This window comes from Emiliania huxleyi, assembly GCF_000372725.1.
Source record: "Emiliania huxleyi CCMP1516 unplaced genomic scaffold EMIHUscaffold_238, whole genome shotgun sequence".
Lineage (NCBI taxonomy): Eukaryota > Haptophyta > Isochrysidales > Noelaerhabdaceae > Emiliania > Emiliania huxleyi.
The window spans coordinates 26,576-44,094 of record NW_005200264.1 but is presented as its reverse complement, the minus strand read 5'-3'; the positions used below and the strand labels follow the sequence as shown (position 1 = coordinate 44,094).

Here is a 17,519-nt window from a genome sequence, read left to right as displayed (position 1 = left end):
AAAAATCGAAGTCCAGTCTGAGCCAAAGAGCCCATGTCTTTGCCCCCGAAGGTCGCGTTCAAATGCCCGGAACGCGGAACGGACGTTACAGTGGTGTCCGGCCGGCGCGATCACCGAGCTGTGACGCTCAGGGAAGCAAGCCTGATGAGGTACTGGTTTCTTTGCCCAGGCGTGGCCTACGACCCATGCTGGATCAGCTGAGCAAGGTTTGGGGAGAATCCTAGAGTAGGATCTTCAGATATTTTGACGGAAGGCGCTCTCAAAAGAAATTTTCACCGGTGAGAATCGGCCTCCCGTCCTCCCATCCCTCCCTTGGGTTCTCTTGAGCACTTGAGCACTAGCCTCCAACAACGCCTCCCCGGCGCAGAGGGCCCCCCGGAGGAACGTCAACCGCCCCACGCCACGCCGCTTGCGGCGGTCCTATTCCACGCTTAATTGTACCGTGCTAGGTCTCGGGGGGCGCAGGGGTCAGCCCCGCGCGACCTCGGGAACTAGCCGGGGCAGTCGGAGAAGGGGCAACTCCGCGCACTGACGGTCGGCCGTCAGAAAACACGCCTCCGTGGCTCGGGTTACACCAATCCTCGCTACCCAACGCGGCCAATGGATATCCACCTCGAGAACCTCGAGAGGCGGTGCTTGTTCGTCTTGGGCCCGTTGTGTTTTTGGATGGAGTCGGGAGATCTTGCTCTGGAGGGCTGCATATCTAGCCTCACTGGGAGCCTGTCTTTGGTCATGAGGGCAGGGGCCAGGCATCTCCTGTGGTGCATTCTTGGCAGCCAAGGAGCAAAGCACGCGGCCCTGGCCAGCCAGCTGTGGTGTGGCTGGGAAGCCGTGCTAAAGTTGCGTGCCCGCACTAAAGATGCGGGACCCACACTAAATGTACTGCAGCTGCCCGCACCTAAAGTGAACTAAATGTGGCGCTAAATTGGAGATAAAACACACTAAATATGTGCTAAATATGTGCTAAATATGTGCTAAATATGTGCTAAATATGTGCTAAATATGTACTGAATTTGCGCTAAATTTGCGCTAAAGTCGCACTACACACGCACTCGAACACACACGCGCTCTCCACTCCGAGGTCGTGTTGCGTCGCCGGCCTGCCGCCAACCAGCCGGTCTGCCTCTCTTGCTTTGAACCGAGGCCTCAGCCGCTGCCGCCCCGCACGCCTGCGCCGCACGAGGTCCTCTGTCGCACAGTCTACCTCAGCGTCGACCCATTCCTGCGTTGCCGCTTCAACGCCAGCACGGGAGTGGACTATACGCAGCCGTATGCGCTCGGCGAGCCCATCGCGTCCGCCGGCATCGGCGAGGTCCTTCAAGTCGGCGACGCCGTGAGAGGCCCGGCGCCCGGCGACCTCGTCGTCGAGCCGTTCGACTCGTTCCCGTGGCAGAGCGTCGCCGTACTGGAGGCTGCCAAGGTGCAGCGCGTGCCGCCGCTCCTCGCGCTGCTGCTCCCGCCGAGTGCGCTGCTGGGCGCATGCGGCCAGACCGGTCTGACGGCTTGGTGCGGGCTTGAGACGGTCGGCGGCGGGCGGCCGAACGGGTCGGACGTGGTCGCCGTGAGTGGCGCGGCCGGCGCTGTCGGCTCGCTCGTCGGCCAGCTCTGCAAGCGGCGCGGCGCGGCGGTGGTCGGCGTGTGCGGCTCCGAGGCCAAGGTGGACTTCTTGCAGGAGCTCGGCTTTGACCGCGCGCTCAACCGGCACTCGGCCGACCTGCGGGCGGATCTGCGGGCCGCGCTGCTCTCCGTGCCGCAGGCGGACCGCGCCCTCGGCACGTCCCGCTCACCGCAGCCGGTGGACATCACGCTATACTGGGACAACGTCGGGGGCGCCGTGAGCGACCTCGTGATCCAGTGCATGGCGCCGAGGTCGGAGCTGCTCCTCTGCGGCCAAATCTCGACCTACGACGCGGAGGGCGACTACCCGCCCCCGCTGCCCGCGGAGAGCGCGGCGGTGGTGGAGCGGCGCCGCATCCGCAGGGAGCGATACACCGTCGTCAAATACAAGCACCGCTTCGCGCCCGCTCTCGCCGAGTTGTGCGCTCTCGTCGCCGCCGAGGCGAGACGCCGCGGCCGCCGCGACGCCGCACCGGTCGGCGGCCGCCGCCCTCACGCCCGTCGCCATCCGCCTTCAGGAGCTGCGCGCCGAGGAGACGGTGTACGACGGGCTCGACGCGGCGCCGGCCGCCTTCATCGACATGATGGGCGGCGGCAACACGGGCAAGGCTGTCGTGCGGTGCTCGGAGCTGCCGCCGCCCGTCGCGCGTGCGGCTGCGCTGCGCGCTTGGCTCCCGCCGGCGCTGAGGGGACGGCTCGTGCGGTCGTTTGTGACGCCCGAGGCGTTGGGCGTCGGGTGATGCCCTTTTTTATTTTGAGCGCGCGCCTTCGAATAAGAATACTTGGAGCACTTGGAGTGCAGTCATTAACTCCGCACCCCGCACGCGACATCCACGATCCAGACACCAGAGGGCCGGGGGGCTAAAGGGTGTGGATGCTGGGTTGGCACCGACGACGACGAGCCGCAGGCCTTTGCGCTGCGCTCCGTCGCTCTGATGAGGGACAGTGTCTGGTGGATGACGCGGTGTGAGGAGTTTAAATCTCGTGGGAGCTGGCAGAGGGGTGAGCCAATCCCAGAATCCCTCCCCACAAAATGCTCGTAGATCAACCAAAACGATACACTCGAGTGGCTACTCCCGGTGGGTCGCGCGCGCTCTCTCTCTCACGACGACGCCATGCGCACCGCTCCGTCGAGGCGGACCACCTCGCCGTTGAGGTACGAGTTGAGCAGCAGCGACTCGACCAGCGCCGCAAACTCGTCTGGCTGGCCAAAGCGCGAGGGGAACGGGATGCTGGCGGCGAGGCCTTCGCGCACGGCGTCGGGGGCCGCGGCCATCATCGGGGTGTCAAAAATGCCCGGCGCAACGGTGCATACGCGGATGCCGAGCGGCGCCAAGTCGCGCGCCATCGGCAGCGTCATCCCCACGACCGTGGTGGTGCCGGTCGCGTAGAGTGCAGTGGATGTGTGGAGTGTGTGGTAGTATTTATCATCAGACGCCCAGGGATTTCTTCTCTTCCTTGACTTCGGTCCCTAAAACAATCCCATCTCTCGTCTCAAACGAATATAAAATATGAAAACGGACACCTCTACTCTATATAGGAGATGGGTAAAAAGGAACAGTGTGCAGGTCCCCGCGCCCGTGCGATCTCTTTGTGCAGGGTTCTTTGATGTGGGTGGTCGGCGACTAGCCCGGGGTCGTCCTCCCGATGGGGGACTAGCACTAGCCGTCTTCCACATGGTCCCTCAGGTCCCTGCTGCTCCTAATCTCTTCGTACATCCTCCTGCTGATCTCCGCAAAAAGTCCACCTGCTCCCTCGCTCCCTCCCTCGTCTCGCCCTGCGCGCCTGCTCCGCCTCCCCGTCGTCTGCCCTGCGTCGTCTGGCGACGGGTCCTCCATAGTCGGTTGAGGAAGTTGTTGCGCTTGACAAAGATCGCGTCGTACCTCTGCTTCAACGATCAACCTGCTCAAGCTGCCAAAAACTTCAAGTCGAGGGCGGAGGTGCTGCGCGAGCGGCTCCTCTACGCCATCCGGTCCGCCTCGGGCTTTGAGCTTTCGTGATATGTTGTCAACTATTTTGGTTTTTGTGTGATGTGTACGTGTACGTAGGCTTCTTCTCAGAAAAAAGCTTCATGCGTCACGGGGGCCGAGCGCTTGCATTGCCAGGTGGCGGGCGCGATCCGCTCCGAGCTCCCGCGAAGTCGGCACTCGAGCAGACAACAGCGCTGCCAGCTGTGCGGATGCGGTCGGGGCGGTCGATAAATTAATGCGGCCACGCCGATTCGGGATGGTATGCCATCCCGATCCATTCGCGCCGTCAAAAGCGGCGCTTGCCTCGGCCCAGGATCTGTAGCCGAGCCTCTTCAGCTCGGCTTCCTCCTCCTCCTTGCTCACTGCCAGCTTCGTGCGGCGCCCGCCGCTGGCGAGGAGTTCTTGCAGGAGCATGTTCGCCTTGTCGATAGCCTGCTTCGAGCCTCGCAAGTGGACGACGTCGCTTTCGACGGAGATGCTAGCGCCGGAGTCCGCTTGCAGCTGGCGGATAGTGGCGCCGCCTCGGCCAATGATGACAGCTTTCTGCTTTGCCTTGATCGGCACCTCGCGCCCGCCGCGCCCGCCGCGCGTTCCCGGCTCGCCTCGGGGCTTGGCGCCCAATGGCACCGACAATGGTGGTGTGGCCTGCTTAGTCTCCGTCTTGGGCCCAGTCTCCGTCGTGGCGCCGTCAGCCTCGTCCTCTTGCGGCTGCAGCGCCGCGAACGTCGACAACGAGTGAACCGCCGACAGCGCCTCCATCTTCCGCTGCATCTCCGCCTGCGTGGCCGCCGCCTCCTCGCCGCCCGCCGCCTCCTCGCCGCCCGCCGCCGCGTCCCTACCGTGCGCGCCGCCCTTGCGCCCCTTCTTGATCACCACGAATCCGCTGCGTGCGCTGCTGGCCGACTCGCCCGCCTTCCCTGCCGACGGCGCGTCAGCCTCCACAGCCAGCTCCAGCATCCCCTTGAGATAATTCTGAGCAGCGTGCAGTGATGCAGTTGCCTCGGCCGTCATGTCCTCCTTTTTCTGCCACTCCTTCGACCCCCTCTTCGCGCTGGGTGTGGAACGGCAAAACTGGTAGCGCGACTGCCACTCGGCGACGTTAGTCTGTGCGTCCGCCTTCGCCAGCATGAACTCCTTCTGGATGTCCGCGCGCTGCGATGCGGACAAGCCGCCCGGCATCCAACACTTGAACTTCTCAGACTGACCCTGCTCCTTGCGCACGTCATAGTCGATGATGAGATGGCTGCAATGAACCTTGACCTCTTGTCTGCGGCCGTCCACGCCCATCTCGAGCTCCACAAAAACCGACTTGTCTGAGTTGGGCACATACTCGCCAGCGACACCCTTCTTGCCCTCGTACTCGCCGGCAACGATGAGCACGTTGCGGCCGTCGAAATCCATGACGCGCTCGAGCTCATTGACAAGAACCTGGAACTGCGCCCGCAGCCCCTCCTGCAGCCCAAACACCATGGGCAGCCCCTTCAACTTGTCGCGCTCGATACGCGCCCTACGCAGCTCGTCGAGTCTGTGGCCGAGGCGCTCCACGCGCATCGCCTCCTCCTCCTCGCGCCTCCACGCCTCGGCTGTCTCCGCCTCCCGCCGCCGCGCCTCCTCCACCTCAGCCTCCTGGGCCAGCCGCGCAGCCTCAGCCGCCGCCGCCACCGCCGCCGCCTCCGTCTCCGCCTCCTCCGCCTCCGCCTCCAGCACTGTGATCTCCGCCTCCAACGCAGGAATTCTGGCTATCTTCTCCTCCTGCTCTGCGCTCAAACCAACGGCGCCGACGATGATGGAGCTGTTCTGCCGAAGCTTCTTCTTCGCGTTGCGAAGACGCCGACGCAAGGTGTCCGCCGCGTCGCGCGCGCTCGTCACTCGCAAAACGCGCGCGACCTCTTCAGCCTCGTACGCCTGCAAGAGCTCCGAAAAGCCGCCTTTGGACGAGTCAGCGGCGCGAGAGGCATCGGGAGGCGACGGCGGAGACGGCAACGTCAAAGAGGCGGCAAAGGCGTCAGAGGCGGCGGCGGCAGCCGCAGGAGAGGCGGCGACAGGAGCGTCGGTGGCGGCGGACTCGGTGGCGGTGGGTAGCGGCGGAGTCGATGGGGCAGCGTCAGGCTCGAACATGGCTGCAAGCGAAGCGGACTGCTTCTCCTGCCGCCGCTGCTGCCGCCGCTGCTGCTTTTGCTGCTCCTGCTGCTGCTCCTTCTCCCGCTGCTGCCCGTACTGCTCCTTGGCGGCGTCCGACTCGAACATGCCGGTGACGGCCACCTCCCCGTCCGGCGAAGTGACGAGGCGAAAACCGTTGTGAACGTGCCTGACCTTGCCGTCGGGCTGCACGTACTTGCTCCCGTGCTTCTTTGCGCTCTTGGCCAGCTTCGTGTCGAACCCCCGCTCTCCTTGGCGTTCCCGGAAGTGGTGTGTCTTTTTGACATTTATCGACGAGGTGCGGCAGGACGTCGTCTCCTCGAACGAGATGTTTTCGCACACGAAAGCATCGTTGGCCGGCAGGCCGAGCATGCCGCACACCTTGTTGCACTAAGGAAGCGGCGAGGGCGGCGGTGATTGCGCAGGCGGGGGCGGCGACGGCGGAGGCAGGGGAAGTGGCTGGCTGGGCGGCAGCGGCGGGTGGAGGTCAACACACCTTGTGGCTCCGGAGAAAATCGGCGATGCCCTTGTCGCCGCGGTCTGTAGCGCCAAAGAGCGTCTTGCGCCCGACCGAGGAGTGGATGACGGGGTCGTTGAGCTGGGTGGGGGCGGAGGTTGGGAGGGCGGAGGTTGGGGAGGGCGGAGGTTGGGGAGGTTGGGAGGGCGGAGGTGGGGAGGGCGGAGGTGGCGAGGGCAGTGAGGCGAGGGCAGTGAGGCGAGGGTGACGGCGAGCTCGGCAGAGGCGGGCCGCACACCTCAAACAGATTCTCGCGCTGCTTGAAGTGGCCCTGCACGTCGCAGAGGAGCACCGGCCCGACCACTCCGTCGTAGTTGATCTCGTTGCCCTCGTGCGCGTATGTCCAATGCGAGAAGGCTTGCGCGACGTCCTCGTCGGTGATAGGCGGGTCGCCGCTGCCGCCGTCTCCACCACCGCCGCCCTCCTCGTCCTCCTCGTCCTCCTCCCGGATCGCACCCATGCCGGACACCTCGGGCTCCGCCTTGCGTGCGATGACCACCTTCCCGCTATTGGTATTCCACTTCCGCTGGACGCCTAACTCGGTAGACCCCGTTGTGACATCTCGGCGCGACGCTCGCGTCGATTCAGTCACACAGCACGGCCTGAGAGGAAACGCTCGGCAAAGTACTGCGACGTCCCCGTCTCTCGCTGCACCGTTACGAAGCAGCACGTCATGAACGCGATACGAGGCAGCCCCTCGAGGCCCAGCTCGACGGCGCGTTCGTTGAAGCGCTCGGCGAGGGCCTCGGCAGTCTTTTGCGTCACCAGCGATGTGCGGTGGAACTCGAGCTCTCGCTGCGTCGACTCCTCGACGCGCCGGTTCTCCTTGACGACCCACCGGTCCTTGGCGTGAGAGAAGTCGGGCGCCGGCTCGCAGAATCGCATGTGGAAGACATTGCGCTCGCCTCCCTTGGCCAGCGCGTCGGTGGATACCTCGATGGCGTAGCTGCCGAGCTCGGTCATGGGGCTATCGAAGTCGCCCGCATCGGGTGGAAAGAAGACCTGCGGCGGCAGCAGTGATGGTAGGGGGGGTGCGTACAGCGCTGGGGCGAGGCGGCGGGCCCGATTGCCTTTGCCGCGGGAAAGAGCTGAAAGGTGGCGTTCTCGACGGCGAGGCCGATCCGGACAGTCACGGGCCGCTCACGCCGCTTGATGTGGTCGTCGACACGGATGGAGGCGAGGCGCGACGTGAGGAGAGAGGAGGAGAAGGTTGTGAGCGTCGCAGTAATTGCCGCCTCGTTGAGCTGGCTCAGGGCGTGGAAGCTGCCCCGACCGCCGGGGACGCAGTCCGCCATCTCGTGCAGCACCGCAAAGTCCTCGTCGCTGCCGAGGCCGATGCAGCTCATGCTCACAGGGCTGCGCGACGCGTCAATCAGCTCGGCCATTCGCGACGCCACCAGCGGCGCGAGCGCGGCGGTGTCACCCACGCCGCGCACCGTCGGGTCGCTCGGCCTGCCGTCCGAGAGCCAGTACACGCAAGTCTGCGAGATGACGGGGTTAAGGAGCACATCGAAGGCGGCGACTAGCTGCAACAGCTTGTCGAGCGCAGGCATGTAGTGGCCGTGCCCCTTGGGCTCGCCGATGGCGCGGTCCATCTTCTCCTTGAGCGCCTCCTCCACGGGATGCAGCGCAAAGCAGCAATGCGCGCCCTTGCGCTCGAACTTGATCAGGCTGCACCGCGTCGAGCCGACCTGCCCGAGCTTGAGCCGGTGCTTGATGAAGCCGTCGTTGACCGCGCGCAGCACCGCGTCGCGCCGGCTCAGGGGCCGCCCGCTTGCGCCAGTGACTGCGAGGGAGCCGGGAGGATGAGCCGGCGAGAGACATGGGGCAGGGTCGAGCCGGCGAGAGACATGGGGGCAGGGTCGAGCCGGCGAGAGACATGGGGGCAGGGTCGAGCCGGCGAGAGACATGGGGGCAGGGTCGAGCCGGCGAGAGACATGGGGGCAGGATCGGGGCAAGAGGCGGCGGCGCGCGCCGTCACTCATCGCCATCGACCTGGAGTTGTCGATGACGAGCACCATGTGGGTTGAGACTGACGCGGCCCTCTGCTGCTCGGAGAGAGAGGAGGGCAGGCTCCAGCTCTTGCTGAGCTCCGCGAAGGCTGCGGAGCGGGCCTCCGGGCCGCTCCGCTTGTCGCGGTCTCGGAAGCGGCTTCCGTCCAGATCGAAGCCGCGCCCTGCAACCATGGTCAGGGTCTCCTGATCGGACCGCGCCACGGCGCCCGCGGCCGCCGCGCCAGCCGCCTGCCCGGCGCGCTGCGACAGCAGGTCGGCGATGTCCTGATGGCGCCATGGCGAAATCAGAGCACTCAACCCGCCCCCAGCCGGGCTCTGCGCTGGGTCCGCTTTGCTGCTGAGCAGCATCTTGACGACGTTTAGCGCATTCCGAGTAGGTTTCGGGGCGTCGGCTTGCTTGCAAGCGAGGAGCAGCGCAGTGCTGCCGTCGGACGGACGGACGGTGTCCACTGCCGCGTTGGCTTCGATGAGCATTCGCACGACGACGAGATGCTCGCACTGAATGGCAGCGAACAGCGCCGTCTGCTTGTGGTGCGGGTGAGCCCACTCGAGGGCAGCGCTGCGGTAGTCCTCCTCCGTCGAGCGCCTCAGGAGCTTTTTGAGCGTCGAGCTCTGGCCGGAGTCGGCAGCCTCGTAGATCTCCTGTGCGAGACGCTCTGACGCGCTGCGCTCGGCGATGATCCTGTTCGCCTTGTCGTAGGGCACGCCGACGGACGTGGCGGAGGAATCTTCGTCCAACTCGACGGAGTACGCCCACCGTTCAGGATTTGGCGGCTTCCCCTTTTCGGTGTAGATTTCCCCGTCCGGTGAGAGCGTGATGACGATGCCAGGACGCCAGCGGCGATCATACCACACCTCCACGCGGTCGTGCACCGCAAATCGCAGCTTCGGCACGCTGCGTTCTGCCATCAGCGCTCAAGAGGAGTGCGCGAGCAGCTTCGAGCGCGAGCAGCGTGGGTGCGGTACCACAAGCGCGAGCAGGTTTCGGCTGTGTACCTAAGCGAGCGGCGGGTCCGTGAATTTCTTTTTTGGTACCACCTTCGTGTGTCGCTCGTGCGTGTCGTCATCATCTGTCCCGCGTCCACCCATTGAACCCATACCGCGTTGGTGTCCAGTCCGAGCCTGGCTGTTCTTCACCTTTCTACCTACCTACCTACCTTCGTACCTGTGTTAGTGCCAGTCAGTGCGCGCGGCTCCTTACTGGACCGTGTTCAACGACGTTGAACATTGTTCAACGTCGTTGAACACTACTTAGGAATGGCCGTAGCTCCTCTCCACGAGCGATTGAGAAGACGTACCACGTGTCGATTCTGTATAGAATTGCAAGGCGCACACGCTGGTGCAGGCGGGGAGTCGTCGATCCGACTCGTTCCGACGTGAAGTCGCCGTGGGATTTGCCCAAGATTTGCCCTCCCGCGCGATCTTCTCGCGTCGGCAAGCGCGCGGGCCAGGATGGGCGAGCCGGTCCCGCCACGCTGGACGGGCCAGCGGCTGGCACGCGCCGGCCACCCCGGCGGCGCGGCGGCCTCATCGCGCTCGTCGTCTGCGAGGCCACCGCTCGGCGTCGCCGCGTCCGACGGCGATGGCGCTTGGCTGTGAGGTGGGATGGCGGCATGGTGCGCGCGGACGTGGGGGTGGTGCGGGATGCGCGTGCCAGCAAGCATAGTTTCACCTCCCCAACCCCGCAGGCGCGCCGACGTGCTGCCCGAGCGCGTTTGGAGGCAGCAGCAGCTCCTCGCGAGGCGCCTTCGGAGGGGTGCCACACCCCTTTCCCAGCCGCGCGCGAGTTGAGCTCCGATTTGCGCTCTTTTTCGCACACGCCCGACGCTAGTAGGTGAGGATCGACCATCCTCCGCAAGCAGGGCTTCGTCGGGCGCGTCTTCGTCGAGCGGTGGTGCATCTCCCATGCTCCCACCCGCGCCCTCCTCGCAGCCCGCCCGCGGCCGACACCGACGCCCTCACGGGCTCACCCTAGTCGTAGGTGCGGGTTTTTTGCGTGCCCTCCGTCGATACGGGGCGCTGGGCGATGGCTGGGCTTGTCGCCGGGCGAGCTGGCCCCTCAGTCGGCCGCGGAGCGGAGATGCGAAATCGAGGCGGCGCGGCCCCTGCGCGCAGCCTATCCGGCCGGCGCGCGCATGGTTCCGTAGCCCGTCTAGTGCCTCACTGACAACTCCAGCGCTACGGTCTACGTGGCCGGTGTGGTACTGGGGCTGGGCAGCCTTGGGGCCGGCGGAGACCGCCGTCTAGCGGTCGCACTAGTCGGATATCGTTGTTCAACCTGTTTGTTCAACGGTTGTTCAACCATACTTTGAGCCTTAATTATTGATTCGAGTTTGGGTCTCTGAGGTCGATACTAGCGTCTATAACTTGCCACAAGCATGCTTTACAAAAGTCCAGCGGAGCTGGACTCGCAGAACGGCCGTCCGCGCGCGCTGTGAACAGCGCCGTGGTTGAACACTGTTCAACGTCGTTGAACACGTGACGGTCCAGTAACCGCGCGCCAGTATCGTGCCTAGTGTCGTGCGAGGGAGTTGTGTTGCAATTATTTTTTGCAGGCCTTCAATTCATGTTTAAAGCCTTGTCCCACTTATCAAATTTGTTTTGCAACAACATACCATACACTTATCAAATTTGTCGAGGCGAGAGTACTCGCGTCTCGCCCGAATGACGGCGTTTTTCATATTTCTCATCCTATTACACTACTAGTACACCGACCTACCCGGGTACCGGCGTACCGCGCACGATGCGGCCCCGGTGCGACACGCCGCGTGCCGTGAACACGCGCTGCGCTGGTCTCTGGACACACAAAACTGTCGCAGCTCGGCAGCTCCGCTCCTAGTTTTTGATCATGGCACTCAGGGCGGCCATACACCCAGCGGAAATGGCGGCGGCGATCGGGATCGTGGCGACCCAGGTCACGGCAATCTTGGCAAAGGACCGCAGTCGGACCCCGAGCAGCCCGCCTTTGCCATGCGCTCCCGTGCGCTGTCATATGAGGAGGCGTGCACGGGGGCGTGCCCCCGGAGCACCGCTCCCGTGCGCTGTCATATGAGGAGGCGTGCACGGGGGCGTGCCCTTGGGCTCAACCCAGTTTTCCGGAAAACAAAAAGGAAAACAGAGGGTCCCCAGCACTTTGCGTTTCCGGAAATTTCCAGGGAAAACATAGGGTGTTTGGTGCTCCATTCTGGAAACTCGCGAGTTTCCCTGAGTCTGAGAGCTGGTCTGGGGTCTGGGGCAAAATCTGAGGCAAAATTGAGGAAATCGACAAAATACCCAGGCGGTCGCAGGGTAAATTCCAGGTATACACGGGTTCTCCGCGAAATTCCCGGCATTTTGCCGATTTGGCCTAAAATTTGGCTGATTTTGGGCCCAAACCAGCCTGCCTCAGACTCGGCTCAGAGCCCAAAAATTGACGATTTCCACGCAGTTTTCCCGGGAAAATAGAGAGGAAAAGAGAGGGTTTTGTAGAGAAAAAAGGAAAGGAAAACAGACAGACGGGGTGCGAGAGGCAAACCGGGTTGAGCCCAAGCGTGCCCCCGGAGCACCGCTCCGGCGTCGGGAGGGGGCGGTGCACGGGAGGCGGGCGGGCGTTCCCACGGGGGCTGCCTTCCCACGAGCTGGCCACACCTTCCTATTTCGCGCGGTTTCTTTTCCGGGACTTCTTTTTGTCTCAGCTACCTTCACAACCATATGTTTGCATGCAAGAAAAGGTAACCCGGGCGAACTCGCTGCGGGGCCTACAAGGTGTGGCTATCCGAGCGCGTCATGTTGACCCCAGCCGGTACCAAGAACAGCACGACTGGCTATCAGGCCGCCGATGCCTTGTTCCGCATGCTCGGGTCCACACCCGTCTTTTCTCCACCTTCAGACCAAGCCCTTGACACCTGGCTTCGCTCGACCTCACCCCCGGCGCAGCCGTTTGCCTTTGTCATGCTGCACACAGAGCATGAGGGTTCGCACGCGATGGCGGAGCAGGTCAACCGCTTCAACTGTACCGCGGTTCTCACCCAGGAACAGCTCGACCCGCACCGCCAACCCGCAGACCATTCCGAAGGCGGTGTCAACAGCACCTTGCTCGAGGCGCTTCAGGCCATTTTCAGTGGCGGCGCTGACGCGGTGGCACAGACGCTTCAGCGGATGGGGCGGTGCCGCACGGCCGAGTGCATCGCCGAGTTTAAAGATCTCAATAGGGAAGGCGTGTCGAAGGGGGTGCTTCTAAGGGATCGCACCAAAGGGGTGCTTCTCGTTCAGTTGCACAAGGAGCTTCAGGCCGCGGGCAAGCCAGGCTTGAAGCCGCTCTTCCTGGTACGCTCAGACCTGCTACGCTGGAGCCTCTCGCGGTACGACAGCAAATGGAGCAGTACCAAGGCCCCGGAAGGCGCTGGCGTGAGTCAATCTAGCCGCATGAGCTTGCCCGTGGAGCGGAGAACGTACGACCTCGAGCTCCTGGCCAGGATAGCAGAGAAAGGCATCCAGAGCTGGAAGGAGCGTGTGAGCGTCGTGAGGTACTTGCGGCAGCACGGCCTCAGTCCGGAGGTGCTGCTCTACGAGGACTTCCTCGCCACCAGCCCCGACGCGTGGTCTGCTGCGATACTCGAAAAAGTCAATGCCGACCCATGCGAGCCGCACGAGAAGCGTACTGCGCGCGTGCGACGGGTTCGCCAGGGCAACATACGCGATTTTGCGGCCAACACAGAAGCAGTCGAGGCCCTCTTCGCTAAATATCCCTCTTTAGCCTCGCTCTTCCACGAGGGCCTAACTACGAATCGGGCGAAGCCAAACGCGATCACCATCACCTCAGCAACGTTGACGGCCGAGCGCAAGTCGCTCCTTGAGCGGCTTGGCTTCAATGTTCTGCGCATTCCGCCAGTCTATACCGACAGGAATTGCGTCCAGCATCGTGTCCGCCTGATTGAAGGCGCCGCTTTCCTCTCTCCGACGGGGGCTTACTTCAGGCTGCTATCCATCCCTATGGGCGAGAGCCCTCAAGTCACCGGCATCTTCGCCGCCCATGTCCAGGCTCTGCGCGTCGCTTCGAGGTCTGCCGGCCCATCGATGATCATGGAGAGCGACTGGTCCATCTCAGAAGATGAGGCCGAGCAGGCGAATTCGAGCTTTGCCAGCCGCGCCGCACAACTCGACGAGATTGTGCAGAGCGTCCACGCTGATGGCCCCTATGACTTGGTCTCTGTCGGGTTTTGCCGCTATGGACGGAAGGCGTCTGTCATCAATCTCGCGCACCCGCTGTGCCTCACAGCGTTCATCGTCCACCCAAAGGTGGCAGGGTACCTTGCTGAGGTTTTGAGCGCGTGCACGTGGAAAATTCCCATCGACTGGTTTCCAGCGCTCCTGTGCAACCAGAAGAAGCTGCGCTGCCGCGTTCACTACGAGAGGACGCGATCTGGCACATTTGGGCAGGGCATGTTCCAGCAGCATCGTACCAAGTATGGCGGGGTGCACGCCGGCGGGGGCTGGCCAAAGTCCGTCGCTGGCAGGGCCGGCAGAGTGACGGCGGGCCCGTGACAGGACCGATCGTGGGGGTGCTGCTCGTTTCGACGTGTTTTGATGGGTTCCTTTTTCTAAATGCCCGTAAATGTGCTGTGAGAGCGAGGTGTTCTTATATTCTTTTTAGGTCGAGAATTATTTTGAGATTTGTGCGAGGGAGTTTCAACGTAAAATTATTCATGGACGGTGCTGGAGTGCCACTGCCAGTGCGCGCGCCCCAGTCCCGTGCCTAGTAAAGAAGAAGAAAGAACGCATGCAACAAAAGAAACAAACAAAGATACCAGCTGACCGCAACACCAGCACGACTGGCTACAAGAACGCGACCATCGACCGCCGCAGAAAGGAGTTCAAAGTGGAGCTGATGCTGGCGGCAAGCGTGTCCACCTCGGCTCCTTCGTGCCTCGACACCGCCGAAGAGGCGGCCGTCGCCTACGCTCGCTCAGAGTACGGCCGCGCCGACGCCGCCAAGCTGCTGCAGCCTCGCACTACTCCCACTGCCGCTGGCGCTGAGGCGATACGGCAGACGGAGAGGGAGGGCCTCACTCTGGTCACCAGCGGCAGCAACAACACCGGCTACAAGGGGTGTGACCTTCAAGCCGAAGCAGAACGGCAGCAAGAAGTACACGCTGCAGGTGACGGTTGGCGGCAAGAGTGTCACCCTCGGCTACTTCGCCACCGCCGAGGAGGCTGCGCTCTTCTACGCCCGCAGGGAGGCGGGCAGGGACACCAGCGATCTCACTGCGCCGCCGCCACTGCCGCCGCCGCCCGCGCCTTCCTCTGCTGCTGGCGCCGAGGCAGTCCGGCAGGCAGTGAGGGAGGGCCTTACGCTGGCCACCAACAGCAGCAGCAGCAGCTGCTACAGGGGCGTCGTCTACAGCCCAAGGCGGCAAGGCAGCAAAAAGTACATGCTGCACATGCGGGTTGGCGGCAAGAAGCTCTACCTGGGCCTCTTCGCCACCGCCGAGGAGGCGGCGCTAGCGCGCGCGCGGCACCTGTGGGACACGACCGTCCGCCTGCTCGGGCCACAGTCGCAGCGAGCACCGCCGCAAGGCGCAGCAGGGCCGTCCGAGGCCAGCAGCTACGAGGAGGAGGAGGACGGCTTCGACCCGGCGGACACTGCCGACGCGGTGGCTAACTCGCTGCTCTCCGACCCGCCGCCTTCCGCGAGCGAGCAGAGGGCGGCGAGGCGGCAGGCGCGCGCAGCAGAGCAGGCGGCGAGGGCGGAGGCTGCAGCGGGGGCGGAGGCGCAGGCGGCGGCGGGTGCTGCCCCGCCATGCGGCGACGACCTGCTTCTTCGCCATCAGCGCCGCCTGCTCCTCGCCGAGGCCGAGCTCGCCGCCGGCGGCCGGGCGGAGGGTGGCGGCCAGCAGCGCCTGGACGAGCTTCCACAGGTGCTGCCGCTCGCGCTGCCGCGCCCGCTCCGCCTCTTGGATCGCGCTCGCAGCGCCCTCGGCGTCCTTGAACTCGCGCACCGCACCCTCGAGCGCAGCCGGAGTGGGGAGGACGAGGTTCCCCTCCTCGCGCTCGCAGCGCGCGCCGCCGTGGAGACGCACCTCCAGCAGCGGCTCGGCCAGCTCGACCGCCCGCGCGACGCCGCCGCCCGCCGAGGCAGCAGCGTCGAGAGCGGCGAGCCGCTCGATGCAGCACCTCTTGCCCGTCGCGAAGGCGCAGACGCCGTTCGGGCCGAAGCTGACGCGCGTGGAACGCGCCATGGGCAGGGGGCCGGCCGCGGACGGGTGGCGGCTCTGTGTGAAGGAGGACGGCATGAGAGCGAGCCCGGGGCGCGATGAGAGACAGCAGGAAGGCGCGCTGCCCAGGTCGGAAAAAGAATTTTACCACTCTGTGCCCCGCGCACAACACACTGGGCACGGGACTGGCGCGCACTGGCACTAACACAGGTACACCAACTCTTTCGTGCGGGGTGCGGTGCGGTGTGTTTTTGTGCGGCGTCATATGTCTTGTTTCCTTTTAACATCGAAGGCTAGCTCAAAAAAGAAATTTTCGAAGAGAACAATTAGCCATGCCCGCGAGCCCGGGGCGCGATGCCTGGCGAGAAAAAGCGGCTCGTCGATTGGGTGGTGGTGGTGGGGGGGGGGGGGGGTCCAAGGGCGCACTTCCTTGGGCCGAGCTGACACGCACTGGCCCGCTCTTGGTGCCGCTCGGATTGGCCTTCGTCAGGGCGAGTGCGCCGCCGATGCCGACGACGACGCCGACGACGAGAGACCCGATGGCGATGCCGACGACCGCACCGGCCTCGAGGCCCGACTCCAGAGTTGGGGTTCGACTGGGCCGGGGCGGGTTAGAGGGAAGATCGACGCCACAATTCGAGGTAAACTGCCATGGACTGATGTGGCTGAGGCCGACTATCACCGGCGAGCAGGTTGGGAGGGCGGGCTGGCTGACAAGCCCCGACGTCCAAAACGAATGCTGCGACCGGCGGAAGTCGGCAGTGGGCTCGGCCATGCAAGACGTGAACATGGCGCAGGGGTCGAGGGCAGCACCGCCTAGGACGGTCGATTGGAAGACGATGGTGTGCCTTTCGGTGCGCGTGCTAGGTGCCCACGCAGTGATCCCATTCGTGCCCGGCACTCCGTCATAGAAAAAGTTGGTCCAGTATGTCTTCATGCTGGCGCCCATCTCATTTTGCTCGGTAGTGTAGGTGACGCTGCCGGCCGTCATTGGAATGATGTCCGTCATCACATTCTTGCCCGCCGAGTACAAGGACCAAGTGAACGTGAGATCGGCCATGTTTGGGACTCCCCAGCGTGCGATTGAGGGTTGCGCAGACGGTGACGGAGAAGGTTCGGGCGAGGGGAGAGGATCGGCAGGAGAGGGCGACGGCTCAAGTGGCGCCGGCCAGGCCTCATCCTGTATGGGGTCCGCGAACAAGTAGCGGAAGACGGTGCCTGCCGTGCGGGCATCCTGGTCCACCAGCTTGTCAATGACATTATTCTGATTGACCGAATAGTAGCCATCAGTGCTCGCCGCGACCATCTGCTGGTATGGATCTGCGATGGAGCTGTAGTAGCTCTCGATGGTTCCGATCGGGAGCGCAAGGCTGGCCGCCTGCAGATCACCGATGGTTGCAGTGTGGTTCAACTCATATGCGGCAAGGGGACCGTACAAGATGCGATACGCTGCCACACCCGCTGCGCCAGCCAGGTCTGGCGGCTCATCGTCCAAAAAGGGTGCGTAGTCGTCGATAGTCTGCCCAATGATGACGTTGACGTTAGCACCATTCCCCGCCTCGATGAGATCGAGCGGTGGCAAGGGGAGAGCGTAGCCATCGACCACAGGGTTGACTGCCAAGTCATGGCTGTATAGCAGAAATGCAGTGCCGTCTCCAAAATTGCTGTCGAATGTAACCACATCCACCAGATATGGGGACGTCTGGAGGAGTGCCGCAGTGGTGGAAAGGCGCAGGCATTCGGCGATGGACGTGAGCGTCCCCGTAGACGCTTCTAGCGATCCGTAATCTTCGGCGCAGCCTGCGATCCGAACCGTCTCTGCGCCAGCGGCGTCGCGGACCGCCTGCGAGAAGAAGGCACTTGGACCGCCCAAACTATCCGGGGATTGCATAATAATGGAGGAGAAGAGGGGTCCGCTCACGGCGTAGGTGCCGCTGTAGGACAGAGGTGACGCCAACAACAGGCCCGCGAGCGTGGCGCCCGTGCCCTGCCCGTGGACCGCAACCTTATTGGGGTCGCCTCCAAAATTTGCAATGTTGGCCTGGACCCAGCGCAGGGCATTGAGGAC

The 17,519-nt window shown here is 63.9% G+C and overlaps 4 protein-coding genes across 4 annotated transcripts; 2 read left to right on the top strand and 2 right to left on the bottom strand.

Moving 5' to 3' along the window:
- Positions 1 to 732: 732 nt before the first annotated feature.
- On the top strand, positions 733 to 2,357 carry EMIHUDRAFT_115039 (prostaglandin reductase-like protein; the record flags this gene model as incomplete). Its single annotated transcript, XM_005779005.1, has 3 exons — positions 733 to 815; positions 1,144 to 2,092; positions 2,136 to 2,357. 3 exons carry the CDS (start codon positions 733 to 735, stop codon positions 2,355 to 2,357), a joined length of 1,254 nt encoding a protein of 417 aa, XP_005779062.1.
- Positions 2,358 to 2,592: 235 nt separating this feature from the next.
- EMIHUDRAFT_236675 (short-chain dehydrogenase) lies at positions 2,593 to 2,977 on the bottom strand (the record flags this gene model as incomplete). The annotated part of the gene is made up of 2 exons (XM_005779004.1): positions 2,593 to 2,608; positions 2,724 to 2,977. The coding sequence occupies 2 exons, from the start codon at positions 2,975 to 2,977 to the stop codon at positions 2,593 to 2,595; spliced, it is 270 nt and encodes an 89-aa protein (XP_005779061.1).
- A 3,902-nt stretch (positions 2,978 to 6,879) lies between these two features.
- On the bottom strand, positions 6,880 to 7,821 carry EMIHUDRAFT_443411 (hypothetical protein; the record flags this gene model as incomplete). Its single annotated transcript, XM_005779003.1, has 2 exons — positions 7,314 to 7,821; positions 6,880 to 7,245 (listed from the first exon to the last, which is right to left on the bottom strand). Coding segments are annotated over exons 1-2 (849 nt in total), but the record flags the coding sequence as incomplete, so codon positions are not given.
- A 4,202-nt stretch (positions 7,822 to 12,023) lies between these two features.
- EMIHUDRAFT_236671 (hypothetical protein) lies at positions 12,024 to 14,576 on the top strand (the record flags this gene model as incomplete). The annotated part of the gene is made up of 4 exons (XM_005779002.1): positions 12,024 to 13,763; positions 13,891 to 13,912; positions 13,985 to 14,345; positions 14,558 to 14,576. 4 exons carry the CDS (start codon positions 12,024 to 12,026, stop codon positions 14,574 to 14,576), a joined length of 2,142 nt encoding a protein of 713 aa, XP_005779059.1.
- Between the last annotated feature and the right edge of the window lie 2,943 nt (positions 14,577 to 17,519).